Below are 16,118 nucleotides of genomic sequence, written 5' to 3'. Positions count from 1 at the left end.
CAGAATAGTCTATGTACTATATATACACATTGTAATTCACCTGCCCACTCCTCTAAGGGTGCTTATTCAGGGTATTCTCAATTTTAGGACGAAAGCAGAAAGGCTGCCTCATGCAAACTGTCCCTACTCCCACCCAGAGGCCAAAGGACTTGAGCCGTCCTCTCATCGGGCACTGAGCGGGCAGAGAAGTGGCACAAGCTCTGCCTCCCTGCCTGGCCCGTGGCCCAGCGTGTTGCTAGGAAGGAATGTGTTTGTGCAGGTGGCGGCAGAGCTGACCTCCAGGGGTCTGGCCCTTGGGTCACCTGCTTGTCCCCCAGGAGGCCTGGCTAGGCCCCCAGCCTTTCACCTGGGTCTTGCATCTTGGAATCCCCCTGCCCCACCAAGAGCAGGCAGTGCCAGCTCCCTGGCCTTTTCCTCAGAGGTGGGGGTGGATCCCTTGGTCCACTTCCTCCCTGACCGCTCAGAGCTGGCCTAGCTGCTGTGAGTCAGCCGTTCTCCCCTGCCCTGGGAGACAGGGACCTCCGAGGCCGAACACTACCTTGTTTGATGACACAGACTTGTTTGATGACATCTCAACCATGTAAAGTAGGGAGATTTTACACACACCCCCAAAATCCAGATGTCTGGCCTGTCTTAACTATGGCTGATGCATGCTGCTGAGTGCTAAGGGGGCGGACTCTAAGCCTCTATTTTTATTTTATTTTTTTTAGACAGCCTCGCTCTGTCACCCTGGGGTACAGTGATGCTATCATAGCTTACTGCAGCTTCAAACTCCTGGGCTCAGGTGATCCTCCCACCTAACCCCCCGGATTACAGCTGGGATTATAAGCGTGCACTGGTGCACTCGGCTGAGTTTTGAAACTTTTTGTAGAGATGGGGTCTTGCTGTGTTGCTCAGGCTGGCCTAGGCCTCTCTTGAAAGATGAGAATTTTGGCGATGCTGGGTGTGCGTTCTCACCTCCTGTGGTCCGAGGAGAGTACGTGGTGGCCGCCTTCTTAGAGGGTTCTTGGGAGCCAAGCCCTGCACAGCCCCTCACCTGCCTTACCTGGCTGTCCCCTGTAATCAGTGGACGTTGTTGCCTATCATTTAGTAATGAGAACCCAGCTGTGTAAACCTCCTAAACCACCACATAGGAATCTGGCTCTTAGCGCACCTTTCCCGAGGTGGGGGGTGCTCACCACAGGACGTTCTGCAAGAAAAGTCCTAAACATGCCCTGACGGAAGCTGGAGCCAAAGTCTGTGTCTGTGGATTGTTTCCTGAGAGAGGTTTCTGGGGGTGGGCTGATGTGAGACCAGGGTCTAGGGCCTTCGGAGGGGATGGCTGGCTGGAGGACAGCGCCGGGGAAGGGTTGCTCCCCTGGGATCTGCCCTCATGGGACTGGCACCATGATGGTGTCCCCTCTTCTGGGGTCCGGATAAGCTAGGTAACCGTGGCTTCCTCATGGGGTGCACACCCCCTTCCCCCTCTAACAGCCTTGGCTGCCACAGCTTTCCTGCGAGGCAGATTGGGAGCAGGGGTGGACACAGGTTCTGAGTGTGCCCTGGCCACTGGCAGACCCATCTCCACAGGCTGACTTGCCAGAGACCACCCCAAGTGGAAAATTCTGGGGGCTGGGCCAGGGTGGATCTAGGGCTCGGAGGACCTGGAGTATGTACAATCTGGGGGCCCCTTTAAAGAGAGAGAACATAAAATTACATAGACACAGGCAGGTACAGGACTTTGGGAGGGGCTCGTGTAGTGAGGGGTCCTGAGGGTGGGCTGGTGTTGGGTGGGCCCAGGGGGCATTGGGGTGGCCTTGGTTGCACTTGCTCTCTGGGCTTTCCTGAAGAGCTGGGGTTGGCTCTGTCCTGTGGAGGGAGAGGGTGCGGGAGGCTGTCAGCACCAGCCCAGGTTTCTCTCACCTGAAGTCCCAGGTGTGATGGGATGCTTGAACATAGGGGAACCTAAGGCCACAGCCTTAGAAGAAGCCACGGCCACATCAGTCATCCCTGGTGCTGGGTAGGAGGCCTGGGCGTAGGCTGGAGCTGAGGACTGAGGCTCACCTTGCTCCTGACTCTGTGCCCACAGGTAGAACACCTGAAGGAGAAGCTCATTAGCCAGGCCCAGGAAGTGAGCCGACTGCGATCTGAGCTGGTGAGGCCACAAGGCTGTCCTGGGGTAGCGCAGGGGGCTGGCCTGCCTTGTGCAGATGGGCCCTGCCAGGGGCAGGGGGTGCGACCCTCTCTCTCCTGAGCCCGCACATCCCACCCTGTCTCAGAAACACGCCGAGAGCCTTATCCCCACCTCCTAGTACCCCTCAGAGGCCTTGTGGCTCCAGGGGGTGGGAGGTTCCTTCTCTGTTGCTGACATTAAACGGGAGTGTGAACCCTGGTATAAATATATCTCTCCTTGTGACCTTCACACTCAGAATAGGGTGGGGGCAGCAGGGAGAGCAGGCTCTGGGTCACCACCCTTCTCAACTCTGCCCTCCACTGTCTTTCTCTTGGTTTCTCTCTTGAGCTTGTTCCCTCCTCTCTTGCCCTTGCCTTTTTCTTTTTCTTTTTCTCCTTCCCTCTGCCTTTCTCCACACCTCTCCTCTCTTCCCTGCCCTTTTGCCATCTCCACGGGCCTCTCTTCTTTCCCCCGTCATCTGCCCTCACCACATGCGCCCCCTCGGCCCTGGCTCTCTGCAGGGGGGCACCGACTTGGAGAAGCACCGGGACCTGCTGATGGTAGAGAATGAGCGACTGAGGCAGGAGATGCGGCGCTGTGAGGCCGAGCTGCAAGAGCTGCGCACAAAGCCAGCAGGTCCCTGCCCAGGTTGTGAGCACAGCCAGGTGAGCAGAATGGCCGCGGTCCCCATGCTGGTCCTGGAGGGCCACCCCAGCTCCTCACAGTGAGCCTGTCCCTTGCACTCATCCAGTGCCTCCCAATGGCTGCAGGAGAGCGCCCAGCTCCGTGACAAGCTGTCCCAGCTGCAGCTGGAGATGGCGGAAAGCAAAGGCATGCTGTCAGAGCTGAACCTAGAGGTGCAGCAGAAGACCGACCGGCTGGCTGAGGTGGAGCTGCGGCTCAAGGACTGCCTGGCTGAGAAGGCACAGGAGGAGGAGCGGCTCAGTCGGCGCCTGCGTGACAGCCACGAGACCATTGCCAGCCTGCGGGCCCAGTCCCCACCTGTCAAGGTGAGCCCTGGCCCACCTGATCTGTGCCTCAGCCCAAGGCCCCTGGCACCTGGGGCAGGGCCAGCCCATAAGGGGGGCTTGTCCTGGTGAATAGGTAGGTGTGTGTGGGTGGAAGAATCATTCCAGTTCTGTGCTTGGTCCTGCCCCTTCCCCTTCCTGTATCCAGGGCCAGGCACCGAGTAGGTATCCAACAGCTGAGCTGCCAGGCACAGATGCAGCGCAGCCCCTGGATTCTGCCCCCGTCTTTTTGCCTTTCTTGTTTGTACCCAGGATGGGGCCCCAGCCAGGCTCATAGTAGCCTCTTGTTAAGCTGAGAAGGTTCCAGGAGACCCCGCCAGCTTTCTGGAAAGCCAGGACCTCAAGGCTCCTCTAGTTTTTTTCTGGTTTCTGAGTGGGATGTTCCCGAGAGTTCCTTCCCCTGGCCGGCTGCGTCTCAGGCTCTTGGGTGAGGTCCGGTGCCCGCTGGCTCCACGTGCCATTCCTCCCTCACCCTGCAGTATGTCATCAAGACAGTGGAGGTGGAGTCGTCCAAGACCAAGCAGGCCCTCAGCGAGTCCCAGGCCCGGAACCAGCACCTGCAGGAGCAGGTGGCTATGCAGAGGCAGGTGCTGAAGGAGATGGAACAGCAGCTGCAGAGCTCACACCAGCTGACCGCGCGGCTCCGGGCGCAGGTACCCAGGCTGTGTGGGGGCACATGCCCAGCCAGGAAGCCAGAGGCAGGCCCTTGGGCCAATGCATCGGTTAAACATTTGGGTACCCCACAGACACGGGGTCCAGTCCCTCCTCTCCCCGATGGCCACGGGACCCAGGGCAAGTTTTGTCTGGTTTCCTTTTCCTCATCTATTATAACACGATCTGGTCCCAGAACCCACCTCACAGTGGGGACTCAGGAACGTGATCCCAAGAAGCTTTGTGCCCACGGCCCAGCACACAGGCTGTGCTCAGTAAGCTCTACGTGGCACTTGTCACTGTCATCACAGAGGCCCTCTCCTACCTTCCTGAGGGCACGTGGCTTGGGCACCTGATGTGTGCTCAGCACTGGGTTGGTGTTGGGGCCAATGCCCAGAGCTCACAGCCCTGTAGGGGGAGGGAGACAAGGCCATTCTACCCCTCTGGGTGTGCACATGTGTGTGTGCATGTGTGTTCATGTGCATGGGAGGTGACCAGTTTCTTTCTCGGTGTGGCACCTGCCCCTCTCCCTCCCGCACTTCGAGGTACTGAGCCTTTTCCTGGTCTGGCCAGATTGCCATGTACGAGTCAGAGCTGGAGCGGGCCCATGGGCAGATGCTGGAGGAGATGCAGTCCCTGGAAGAGGACAAGAACCGGGCCATTGAGGAGGCCTTTGCCAGAGCCCAGGTGGAGATGAAGGCTGTGCACGAGAATCTAGCAGGTGAGCTGACCAGCTGGGCCCTGTCTGCCCCACGCTGCGGCCCCTCATCCCCTCCCGCCTCACAGCTCGAGTGTCCCCATAGGCGTCCGGACCAACTTGCTGACCTTGCAGCCGGCACTGCGGACCCTCACCAACGACTACAATGGGCTCAAGCGGCAGGTGCGCGGCTTCCCACTGCTGCTGCAGGAGGCCCTCAGGAGCGTCAAGGCCGAGGTGAGCGAGGGCAGTGGGTGGGAGGGTCCAGGCTAAGGGGGTGCACTGGGAGAGGCACGACATCCACTCAGGGCGTCCCTCCAAAGCTCAGACAAAGCCCCTCAGACAGCAGCCCCTGCCCCACCCACCGTAACACTTACTGCTGCCCTTATAGGCCCTGTTTGAAACTAGACTGCTCAGGGCAGGCATTCGGCTGTTTGTCTTACTATGATTGTTTAAACCAAACATGTTACAGATAACTTCATATTTCAAACATGCAGGCCAGGCGTGGTGGCTCACACCTGTAATTCCAACACTTTGGGAGGCCGAGGCAGGCGGATCACTTGAGGTCAGGAGTTTGAGACCAGCCTGGACAACAAGGCGAAACTTCGTCTCTACTAAAATTACAAAAATTAGCTGGGCATGGGTGGCAGGTGCCTGTTAATTCCAGCTACTTGGGAGGCTGAGGCAGGAGAATCACTTGAACCCAGAAGGCGGAGGTTGCGGTGAACCAAGATCGTGCCACTGCACTTCAGCCTGTGTGACAGCGAGACTTTATCTCAAAAACAAACAAAAAACATGCTACATACGTATTTTTTTAAAAAATTATTTATTAGAGACAGGGTTCATTATGTTGCCCAGGCTGGTCTTGAACTCCTGGCTTCAAGCAGTCCTCCTGCCTTGGCCTCCCGCAGTGCTGAGATTATTGGTGTGAGCCACCATGACTGACCGATACAGTCTTACCTCTGTTAGGTTTAACTTAATTCTTTCAAGCTGTACTTGTACATATGAGAATAACCAGCGCCTCTTAAGTGCCTCCTACATGTCGAGCTGTTTATAGCCGTTAGCTCCTTGAATTTGTATGATAGCTTTGCAAAGACTAATATATTTTGGGAACAGAATATAGTTCTTCTCCTTTAAAAGACTATATCAGTAATACATGCACGTGGTGAAAAGTCAAACTCCATAGCAGGGCATCAGGTGAATAGGAAAGGCCTCTCTGCCACCCACCCAACTCCTCCAATGTGGCCTCTCAGCATTTCCCCCGACTGTTCTGAGCATGCTTAAGCCAATTGCGTGTGTGTGTGTGTGTGTGTGTGTGAATATATGGTAGGCCCTTCCCCCATCCACAGGTTCTGCATTCCCAGATTCAAACAACCACAGATCAAAAATATTTGAAAAAAATTAACAGTACAACAATTAGAAATAATAGAAATAAAAAATAACATATAACAACTATTTACACAGCATTTTTTTTTTTTTTTTGAGACAGTGTTTCGCTCTTGTTGCCCAGGCTGGAGTGCAATGGCGGGATCTCAGCTTACTGCAACCCCCACCTCCCGGGTTGAAGCGACTCTCCTGCCTCAGCCTCCTGGGTAGCTGGGATTACAGGCATGCCACCATGCCGGGCTAGTTTTGTTTGTTTGTTTGTTTGTTTGTTTTGTATTTTTAATAGAGGCTGGGCTTCACCATGTTGGCCAGGCTGGTTTTGAACTCCTGACCTCAGGTGATCCACCCACCTCCGCCTCCCAAAGTGCTGGCATTACAGGCATGAGCCACCGCACCCAGCTCCTACCCAGCATTTTCATTGTATTAGATATTATAAGTAACCTGGAGATGATTTAAAGTACACGGGAGGGGCTGGGCACAGTGGCTCACACCTGTAATCCCAACACTTTGGGAGGCTGAGGCAGGAGGAGCACTTGAGCCCAGGAGTTCAAGACCAGCCTCGGCAACATAGTGGGACCCCATCTCTACAAAAAAATATAAAAAAACGAGCTGAGTGCGGTGGCCTGCACCTGTAGTCCCAGCTACTCTGGAGGCTGAGGTGGGGGGATTGCTTGGGTCTGGGAGGTCGAGGCTGCAGTGAGCCAAGATAACACCACTCACAGTGAGTTTCCACCACATCCATGGAGCTGTGATTGCACTTCCAGCCTGGGCAACAGAGCAAGACCCTGTCTCAAAAAAAATAAAGTATATGGGAGGATGTGTGTAGGTTACAGGCAAACACTATATCATTTTATATCAGGGGCTTGAGCATCTGTGGATTTTTATATCCTCCACGGTTACTAAGGGAAGACTGTATACACTGTATACACTTCCCTTCTACTCCAGAAAGGGGATGTGTGATTTGTGTACAGTGTGATACTGTATGTGTGATTTTGCATCTTTTTTCCACCTGTGAAATGTAACTGGGAGATCTTTACCGATTCATGAGTTAGATGGTATTATCCCTGCTTTCCAGATGAGAAAATTGAGGCTTAAAGACATTGAGCCAGTGGTCTCAGGTCCCCAGCTACTCAGGGGCAGAGGTGGAATTTGAGTCTGGCTGAATCACATAGTCAAGCACTAGTGCTGTGGTGTGGAGGGCTGAGTCCTGGCTCTATGCTTATTAGCAGAGCAGCCTCAAGCTGTCAGCTTCGTGTCTCTGGGGCTCAGTTTCATCATCTGTAAAATGGGGATGGTAGCACTACCTACCCAGAGGGGTGACTGGGACAGTCTGACATGTGACAGCGTGTGTCAGGTACTCAGCCAGGGGCAGGAGGCAGTGAGCAACCCTCAGGGGTGGGCAGTCAGGCCGGTAAGGCTGATGGAGCCGGCCCCCTGACAGTGGTGTGCACCCCCCACCAGATAGGCCAGGCCATCGAGGAGGTCAACAGCAACAACCAGGAGCTGCTGCGCAAGTACCGCCGCGAGCTGCAGCTGCGTAAGAAGTGCCACAATGAGCTCGTGCGGCTGAAAGGTGACTGCAGGAGGGCTGGGGGTGGGCGCTGGCCTCGGGGTCCTCGACCTGGCTTGGCAGTCATGCTTGGAGCTCACCCCACCATTGAGGCACTATTCTAATCCTATCTCTGTAGATAAGGAAACAGAGGCACAGAGAAGGCAGGGAACTTGCTCAAAGCCACATGGATATTAAATGGTCTGCCTTGGATTTGAACTTGAGTCTGTCCAGCTCAGAAGCCCTGGCCCCAGTGCCTGGGCAGGTGACTCCCCAGGCCCTGGATAGCCGAGGGGTGTGGTGTTGTAGCATTGGGTTGGTGGCAGCTGGAAAGCCGCTTATTCTGACCTGGGGCCTGCCTGGTCAAGCTTGAGACTCTACCATTCACTGCATGGAGCTCTAGAGTGCCTGCTCTGTGCCAGGTGCCGTTCCAGCCCGAGGCTATGGTCATGGCCCCACAGACTGCCTCCTGGTGCACACTTTAGTGTGAGAATCAACAATGATGATTGTCAGGGAACCCCAACCCTGCCCCCTTCCAGGGCTGTGACAGGCTTTCCTGGGTATGGGACAGGCAAGTGTGTTGAGGGGCTTCCCAGAGAAGGCAAAGTTAGAGCTGAGACCTGGACAGTGAGCTGGAACGGATGGGTGAGAAGGGAGGGCAGGTGGGCCCTGCTGGCAGTGGGGGGTGTTTCCTCTTCATTCCAAGAGCACAGGGATCCCAACAAAGGCTGGAAGTAGATGGTGGCATGACCAGCTCATGCTGCCAGATACCCCTGTGGCTGCCCCACTATCTGGGCCCTCAGATACACCACCAGTCATCACCTGCTGCCTGGGGCTATATGCCCATCTGATTCCTAAGCCCTGTCCTGCCATTCAGGACAAGGCTCTTTGCTCATTGGGGCCCAAGCCCCTCATTGTCTGGTTGAAGAAACTGAAGTCCAGGGAGAAAAAGAGTGTCCGTTCTGGTGTCTCACCCTGACGGGGTGCAGTGCCTGAGCCCCACAACTGACCTTTCCTCCCCATCCCCAAGGCAGAGCTCCACCCCAGTCAACTGGTCTGTTCAAGAAGAAATGTACTAAGTGACTTCATACTATAGTGTGAATGACGGATAACAGCTTTGTGGGCCCCCTTCCCCTAGGGGGCTGTGCTTAAAAGTCAGGGGACTCCTAGGTCAACTAGTCTGCCTGGGACACCAGTGGACCAGAATGGAGACTGGTCTTGACATGGCCTGGACCCATTTCCCCATCCCCAACCAATCCAGGGAACATCCGAGTGATTGCTCGTGTCCGGCCAGTCACCAAAGAGGATGGGGAAGGACCTGAGGCCACCAACGCTGTGACTTTCGATGCCGACGACGACTCCATCATCCACCTGCTGCACAAGGGCAAGCCTGTGTCCTTCGAGCTGGACAAGGTCTTCTCCCCACAGGCCTCGCAGCAGGACGTGAGTGTGGCCCCATGCGGGAAAGGGAAAGCAATGGAGAGAGGGAAAGACGGACTCACAGGGAGCGGGGGCGCTGGGCAAGAAGAAGCGTTAAGAGTGGGGGCTGCAGGAATCAGAAGTGGGGAGCCAGGGTCCTGCTCCTTCCTCTGGAGGACAGAAGAGGGTGGGAAGTTAAGACTGAAGGCCTTGAAAGCCTCCTTAGGAAGGAGAGATCCAGACACAGCCCATCCCCTCCCATGGCTGTGGTTCCTCCCGTCCCCAAGGCCCCTTCTACCGTGTGGCCCCGCCCACCCTTGAGGCCCTTCCCACTATCGTAACTCATTCCATTCTCTCAGCTGTGGCTCCTCCCACCATGTGGCCCCTCCTATATCCACAGCCCCTCCCACCACCATGGCTTTGGGTCCTCCCATTCAGGTGGCCCCTTCCACTGCATGGCCCTGCCCACTCTCAAGGCCCCTCCTACCATCACAGCCCATCCCACCCTCATGCTGTGGCTCCTCCCATCTGCATGGCCCCACCCACCCTCAGGCCCCTCCCATCTTCCCACCATGTGGCCTCACCCACTTTCAGGCCCCTCCCACCATCACAGCCCCTCCCACCCCCATGGCTGTGACTGCCCACCCACATGGCCCCATCCATCTTCATGACCCTGCCCATCTTCCCCATCTGGGAATACCCTCCTGTATCAGTGCCCTGGGCCTTCCTAGGAATCCCCCAACCCCCTGAGGCTGTATGAGAACCATGTGTTCTCAGTGTCCACTCTTCCCTTATCTCTGCCCAGACCAACCTGCCAGCCCTGCCAGGCCTGTGCCCTCCTGTTCTCATGTCTGGTTCTATCTTTGCCCCCATCCTCTGACAGCTGGCAGGCAGGCCCAGGCCAGAGAGGCCCCAGGCATGTGCTGGCCTCCACCTTCCTTGTGCTGAGCACTCTTTGAGAGAGAGCAGGAGGAGCTGGGGGAAGGGCAGCAGGCACTGGCCTGTCTTCCCTGCAGTTTTTGGGCGGCCCGGTTGCCCACTGATGTCTAATGTATGACTCATGAGTCACGAATCACTGTGAGCTGAGTGACTGCAGTAACACGTGATGTGGTGTTGCTGAAGGACAGTATGGTTGGGGAGGTGGCTGGACTTGTAGCTGGTGGTCCCAGCGGCCCTGGAAGCCCCCCACCAGCCTCCCTCCCACTACCCTCCCAGGTGTTCCAGGAGGTGCAGGCCCTGGTCACCTCTTGCATTGATGGCTTCAATGTCTGCATCTTTGCGTACGGCCAGACGGGCGCCGGCAAGACATACACGATGGAGGTGGGTGCTGCCCAATGGGGTGGGGGTTCACAGTGAAGCATGAAGGGAATGCGGGCTCCCTCATTGGTCTTGGGGTATTGTGCAGTGTGTGTTTTGCCTCATTTCGTCCTCATAACCCAGGAGCAGAGGCTGTAGTTATCTGTGTTAGCCCCGAGGCACCAGGCCTTAAGAGGGGGCCCCCTTGCCCAAGGGCACCCACAATGGGCCCAGCAGGACTGGGAGAGAGGCAAGGGGGGACTGTCATCACAGGGATCTTGGCTTGGGGACAGAGTCCGGGGCAGGCCACCCACCTCTCTCAGGACCAGGGCTGCATTTCACCTTGAGTGTGCACTGCACACTCCTGCTTTACCGCTGCCTCGGGCCGGGCCTGGGGGATCTGGGATGAGTGGCAGGTCTCAGTCCTCAAGGAGATCCCAGGGCAAGACTGGCATATGAAGGCTGTTACGGGGAGCCCAGCTCTTGCCGGTGGTCCCTGGGGCCAGGCCAAGGCTTCCTCTCCCTGCTCGTCACCGGCACCCTCCCAGGTGTGTGGAGCAGGTGGCAGGCCAGGGAGAGGGGCGTTGAGACTAGGAAGGATCTTGACTGTGGGCAGAGGGCAGTGGAAAGCTAGCCCTGGCTCTGAGGGGTGCTGTGGGATTGATTCCCTAGGTCAGGAGGAGGCCAGGTGGTGTGGCGTCTGGACAGGGGAAGGGGCTAGCCAGGCCTGCTGGGCGGCCCTCTATTTCCCATCTGGACTCTGCTGTTCCCTCGATTCTGGGACTGGTGAGACTAGTTAGTGGGGGCAGGCCAGGCCAGGCCAGGCAGGAGGAGGAAGGGGATGTGTGCGGCATCCTCTGGGCTCCCCGCTCTGCTTTGGGATTGCTTAGTGTTGAGGTGACACCAGGAACATCAGAGCGTTCGTCCTCAAGTGTATCTGCTGATGCATAAGGTGTATCAGGCATCGTGCCAGGCACAGCTGTGACCCAAACAGTCCCTGCCCCCACAGAGGGCCCTCCCCACAGGGCCAACCTGGCTGTGGGGAGACAGCAGGGTCCACACAAATCAGCAAGTGTCCTGTCAGGCCAGGGAGAAAAATAAAGCCAGGGATGCGGAACTGACTAGGGGGAGGGACGGCATTTGGGGGTGCTGGGCGAAGGAGCAGCCTCCCTGAGGGGGCATCTTGGGAGCAGCCTCCCTGAGGGAGATGACGGAGCCGGCCAAGGGGCGGTCAGAGGAGTACCCGGGGCAGAGGGAGCTGCAGGGCTGAGGCCAAGAGGCCAGAGCATGCCAGGGGCACCTGAGGCCCAGCCAGGAGGCCCCTGCGGCCGGAATAGAGAGTGAGTGAGAGGTGCTATCAGAAGAGGGGTGAGGGCCAGGCTCCCAGGGCCTCGAGGTCCCGGGTGGGGACTCCAGGTTTCCTTCTAGAAAGGCCGGCCCACCCGTCCTGCCCCAGGACACTGGCCCCGCTCCTCCTTGTGCCTCCTCTCTACCACTCACAGAGCCCAGGTCTCAGCCTCCCTGAGACTGAGCCCCTTTCTGGGCAGTGGCAGGGTCATTCATTTCCAGTGCCCCTCCCAGGTGGCCCCACAGGGCCAGGCATGCATCTGGCCCTCAGCTGCCCTGTGTGGGGCCTGGGCCAGACCCCTCATCCCACTGCTGCACTATAAGTCTCAGGGTAGTCCTGGCAGGGCGATGCCATTTTAATGGTGGGGAAATAGAGGTGCAGTTGCCTGCAGCTGGTGGAGGGCATTTTGGGGGACAGTGGCAGGTAGGTAAGAGCTTTGGGCAAGGCGGCTTGCTTGTGAGGGGTAGTCAAGGGGCTTTGGGGACAGACACCACACGAGTGTCTTTGGGGACAGGCCTGGCTTACTGGGGCCTTTCCTTCTGTCCCCAGGGGACCGCTGAGAACCCAGGTATCAACCAGCGGGCCCTGCAGCTGCTCTTCTCCGAGGTGCAGGAGAAGGCGTCTGACTGGGAGTACACCATCACCGTCAGCGCTGCGGAGATCTACAATGAGGTCCTCAGGTGGGTGCCCCAGGGTGTGTGGAGCAGGCCTCAGGGGCAGCTTTGGGGTCCTCCGGGGTGGTGCTGGAACGAGGTCCTCAGGTGGGACCCCCAGTATGTGGGAAGCAGGCCTCAGGGGCAGCTTTGGGATCCTCAGGGGTGGTGCTGGAGCAATGGGGGATAGGAAGTGGGGTCTTCCTGAAGGGAGTGTAGGGACCAGATGAGGCCGTCAAGGGACCTGGCCGCAAGTCCTGACTCAGCCCAGTGGGTTGGGTGGTCCTGGGGGGAGGAGGGGCTCTCTCTGAGACCCAGGCAATCCTTGCCCCTACCTGTGGGCTACACCAGGTGGCCACGGGTGAGAGTGGGCAGCTAGGGGCCCGGCCAACAGGGGCTCATTGTATTGTGGAGTGAGATCTCCACGTCTTCAGCTGAATGCGGTGGAGGAGCTGGAGGAGGAGAGATGCACTCAGCTGATGGCTGGAGAAGGCTTCCTGGGTTGGGGGAACATTCCTGGCTGGGGGGCTGGGTGCAGTGCAAACAGCAGCTGGAAATGGGAGGAGGGGGTGACTGTCTCACCTGCCCCTCCAGGGACCTGCTAGGGAAAGAGCCTCAGGAAAAACTGGAGATCCGGCTGTGCCCAGACGGCAGTGGGCAGCTGTATGTACCAGGGCTGACTGAGTTCCAAGTGCAGAGCGTGGACGACATCAACAAGGTGTGGAGGAGGGAGCCCCTGACCACAGCCACTGCTCTAGAGGACACAACTGGGTTTGAATGTAGGCTCTGCTGTGTCCTAAGCACGCACCCTTGGGCAAGTCCCCACGCCTCTCTGAGCCTCAGTTTCCTCATCTAAACTGTGGAGGGTGGTGCCACTCCTCATGGGTGCTTGGGGCCAGGTGACTCTGAGGACCCCATTCTCAACGCTGTGCCTCTGCCCTCCTCCCAATCCCCCAGGTGTTTGAGTTTGGCCACACTAATCGCACGACCGAGTTCACCAACCTGAACGAGCACAGCTCCCGCTCGCATGCGCTGCTCATCGTGACGGTGCGAGGCGTGGACTGCAGCACAGGCCTCCGCACCACGGGTGAGAGTGGCAGGCAGCCTGGCCTGAGGATCCCCACAACCCCAAGGGGCAGGGCAGGCCTGATCTGCTGGGTGCCTTCCCTGCAGGGAAGCTGAACCTGGTGGACTTGGCTGGCTCGGAGCGCGTGGGCAAGTCGGGGGCCGAGGGCAGCCGCCTGCGGGAGGCGCAGCACATCAACAAGTCGCTGTCGGCTCTGGGGGACGTCATTGCTGCCCTGCGCTCCCGCCAGGGCCACGTGCCCTTCCGCAACTCCAAGCTCACCTACCTGCTGCAGGATTCGCTTAGTGGTGACAGCAAGACCCTCATGGTGGTACAGGTGAGGACCTTGGGTTAGGGCGGGCCAGTCCCTAGCATGTAGGGGCTACGCTAGCAGTGAGACCCAGTCACCCCAGGCTGTGCAAATGGACCTCCCCGCCTCTAGACCTGGCCACACACACCCTGTGTAACTCCCAGTCCCTCCTCTCCACCTTTGACCACACCACCTCTGCCATGTTGCCTGCCCTCCCACCCCATCCCTCAGGCCTCTCCAGGAAGCCTTCTGACGGCCCCAGCTGTGAGCTCCCTCTCGTGACCCTGCTGCCCCTCCAGCTGGCCCGGGTGGGCAGTGAGCTCTCGTGTCCCCTAGGTGTCCCCTGTGGAGAAGAACACTAGCGAGACGCTCTATTCCCTCAAGTTTGCTGAGAGGGTGCGCTCTGTGGAGCTGGGGCCTGGGCTACGCAGGGCAGAGCTTGGGTCCTGGTCAAGCCAGGAGCATCTAGAGGTACGGGGACTGTCACAGGCCTGGCTCAGGTGGCCCTGGGTCAGAGACTTTGGGTCATGGCAGGAGCAGGGAGCTGGGCGGGGACGTCCTGAAGCAGTGGGGGCGGGGAAGCTGCCGGAGGTGGGTGGAGCTACGGCTGGAACCCACAGCCAGGAGCCTCTTCAGTACAGGTATTTCTTCTTGGCCTGGGAGGTTCCTGTGGGGTGACGAGCTGGCCGTGGGGGTGGCACATAGTAGATGCTCAGTGGTAACTAGTTGACTTCTTTACATGAATTATCTCATTTAATTCTTGCCATAACTGAGGCTGGGGCACGAGCATCATGCCCATTTTGCAGATGAGGAAACTGGGTGTTAGGAGGTTAGGAGGCAGGGCAGGGGAGTAGAGAGAAGCACAGCAGGGTGGGGAGCCAGGGCAGCTGTGGCCCCCGCCCATCCGCCCTTCCCTGCTCACAGTGGGAGCCGGCTTGTCAGACGCCACAGCCCTCGGCACGGGCCCACTCAGCCCCCAGCTCTGGGACCAGTAGCCGCCCTGGATCCATCCGGAGGAAGCTGCAGCCCTCAGGTGAGCCTGGAGTGGCAGTGTGGGTGGGGAGTCTCCCCAGGGTAATAGTCAGCAGGCTGCCCTTACCTGGATGGGCTTTCTCTTTTCTTTCCTTTTTAAAAAGTTCTTACACCTTCTCCAGAACCTGTTTTACAACCTCCCCTGCCCCCAGGCAGTAGTCAGGGCAGACAGTGCTGTGTCCGTTCTGCAGGTGGGGAAATGGAAGGTCTGTGGGAAGGGGGCAGTGTAAGGAGACCCCAGCCTCTCAGCCGGGGGTGCTGACTCTACCCTGGGACCCTGCTCTCTGAGCGTGGGCTGGCTGAGCCTGTGCAGTAAGCCCCCTCCAGAGCAGACCCTGCAGCCCTCTCCCTGTGCCTCAGCTGCCCCGGGGGTAGAAAGGGCCGGGCTTGCCTACCTCCTAGGTGAGGAGTGAGCCCCGCCACAGGACCGGGACCCAGGGCTCCAGCCCCTGTTTAGCCCAGATCATGGGAGGGCCTGGCCCATCCTTGAGTCCAAAGGGGTAGCAGCAGCAGGGTCTTGTGGGGTACTGGCCCAAGGCAAGCCCACCAGTGAGACGCCTGTCACTTTGATTTCAGCCTGACGGCTGGGGCTGCAGAGTCTCTAGGTGAGTGTGGGGCCTGTGGCCCAGGGCTGCCCGCCTGCCCGCCCGCAGTGGGTTGCAGGGCTGCGCTGGGACGTTCTGCTGTTCAGAGCTGGGCCTAGCCCCTGCTGTCGCTTGTCTGTGTGCTTTTGCTGGGTTCCCTCCTGCTCTCGGTGCCAACTGCTGTGGGCTGCCGGTGGGTAAGTGGACAAGAGGCTGATGATCTCATGCCCCTGCAGGGAAGTCGCGGCCACTGCCTGTGTGACGGATGTGACCCCGCTGGGCCTGAAGCTGGGCCCTGAGGTCTCACTGGCCTGTTCCTGCTGCAGCGCCAGGACCCCCGGAGGTAGAGGCGAGAGTGGAAGGCGAGAGTGGAGGCTCTTCTTCTGCCCCGTCTCCCCTCAGAGATGAGAAACATGTTCAGAAGGAAACGGTGTCTCTCGGCTGTGGCTCTGAGTGCAAATTGCATGGGCGGGAAGGCGGGGGTGGCTGCTCTTCCTGGCAGGCCTGGGCCATCAGCGAACTGGGCCCCGTGAGGAGGGCGGGAGTGTGGAGGAGGGTGGGCCTCTCACCCAGGCTGCCTCGGCTCCTCTCCTCAGCTTGCAGAGCTGGCCAGCCCCCTCCTTAGGGGGTGGGCGAGGAGCCTCTGGGCAGACCCAAAAACCATGGGGACTGGGGTGGGTTGGTGGCACCAATGGCAGCCCTCCCCGCCCCTCTCCTTCAAGGAGGGTTCCCGCAGCTGGGGGGGTGTGCGGAGGCGCATGGCCTCCCGCCATGGGGCTGTGCCATGTTTATGGCTGGCAGAGGCAGCCAGCGGGTGGGGGATTCTGCTGCTCGCTCACCTGCCTGGCTCGCTGGTCTCTTGAATTTTCTTCCCTCTGAAATCCTATTTAAGAACTTTTGGAAGCTTAGCCATTTTTACTTATTAAAATAAAAGCCTTTTTACACAA

General features: G+C 58.4%; 1 protein-coding gene across 9 annotated transcripts in view; it reads left to right on the top strand.

The window, feature by feature from the left end:
* KIFC3 (kinesin family member C3) overlaps positions 1-16,118 on the top strand; it is a 44,328-nt gene extending 28,210 nt beyond the window's left edge. For 8 of the 9 annotated variants that reach the window (XM_063700248.1, XM_063700251.1, XM_063700250.1 and 5 more), the window contains 16 exons: positions 2,069-2,134; positions 2,674-2,817; positions 2,923-3,162; positions 3,660-3,833; positions 4,405-4,552; positions 4,635-4,765; positions 7,376-7,487; positions 8,725-8,906; positions 10,098-10,202; positions 12,076-12,206; positions 12,774-12,897; positions 13,137-13,266; positions 13,353-13,582; positions 13,892-14,026; positions 14,480-14,588; positions 15,408-16,118. In XM_063700248.1, the coding sequence (XP_063556318.1) occupies positions 2,069-2,134; positions 2,674-2,817; positions 2,923-3,162; positions 3,660-3,833; positions 4,405-4,552; positions 4,635-4,765; positions 7,376-7,487; positions 8,725-8,906; positions 10,098-10,202; positions 12,076-12,206; positions 12,774-12,897; positions 13,137-13,266; positions 13,353-13,582; positions 13,892-14,026; positions 14,480-14,588; positions 15,408-15,433 (2,187 nt within the window). In that variant the 3' untranslated portion in view covers positions 15,434-16,118. Of the gene's footprint in view, positions 1-2,068; positions 2,135-2,673; positions 2,818-2,922; positions 3,163-3,659; positions 3,834-4,404; positions 4,553-4,634; positions 4,766-7,375; positions 7,488-8,724; positions 8,907-10,097; positions 10,203-12,075; positions 12,207-12,773; positions 12,898-13,136; positions 13,267-13,352; positions 13,583-13,891; positions 14,027-14,479; positions 14,589-15,163; positions 15,193-15,407 lie in introns of all 9 variants that reach the window. The other variant, XM_063700249.1, reaches the window with a different exon arrangement.

The sequence above is a fragment of the Gorilla gorilla genome, chromosome 18 (genome assembly GCF_029281585.2).
Source record: "Gorilla gorilla gorilla isolate KB3781 chromosome 18, NHGRI_mGorGor1-v2.1_pri, whole genome shotgun sequence".
In the NCBI taxonomy this organism is placed as follows: domain Eukaryota; kingdom Metazoa; phylum Chordata; class Mammalia; order Primates; family Hominidae; genus Gorilla; species Gorilla gorilla.
The sequence above is the reverse complement of the archived record's forward strand: the minus strand, read 5'-3'. Positions and strand labels throughout refer to the sequence as shown.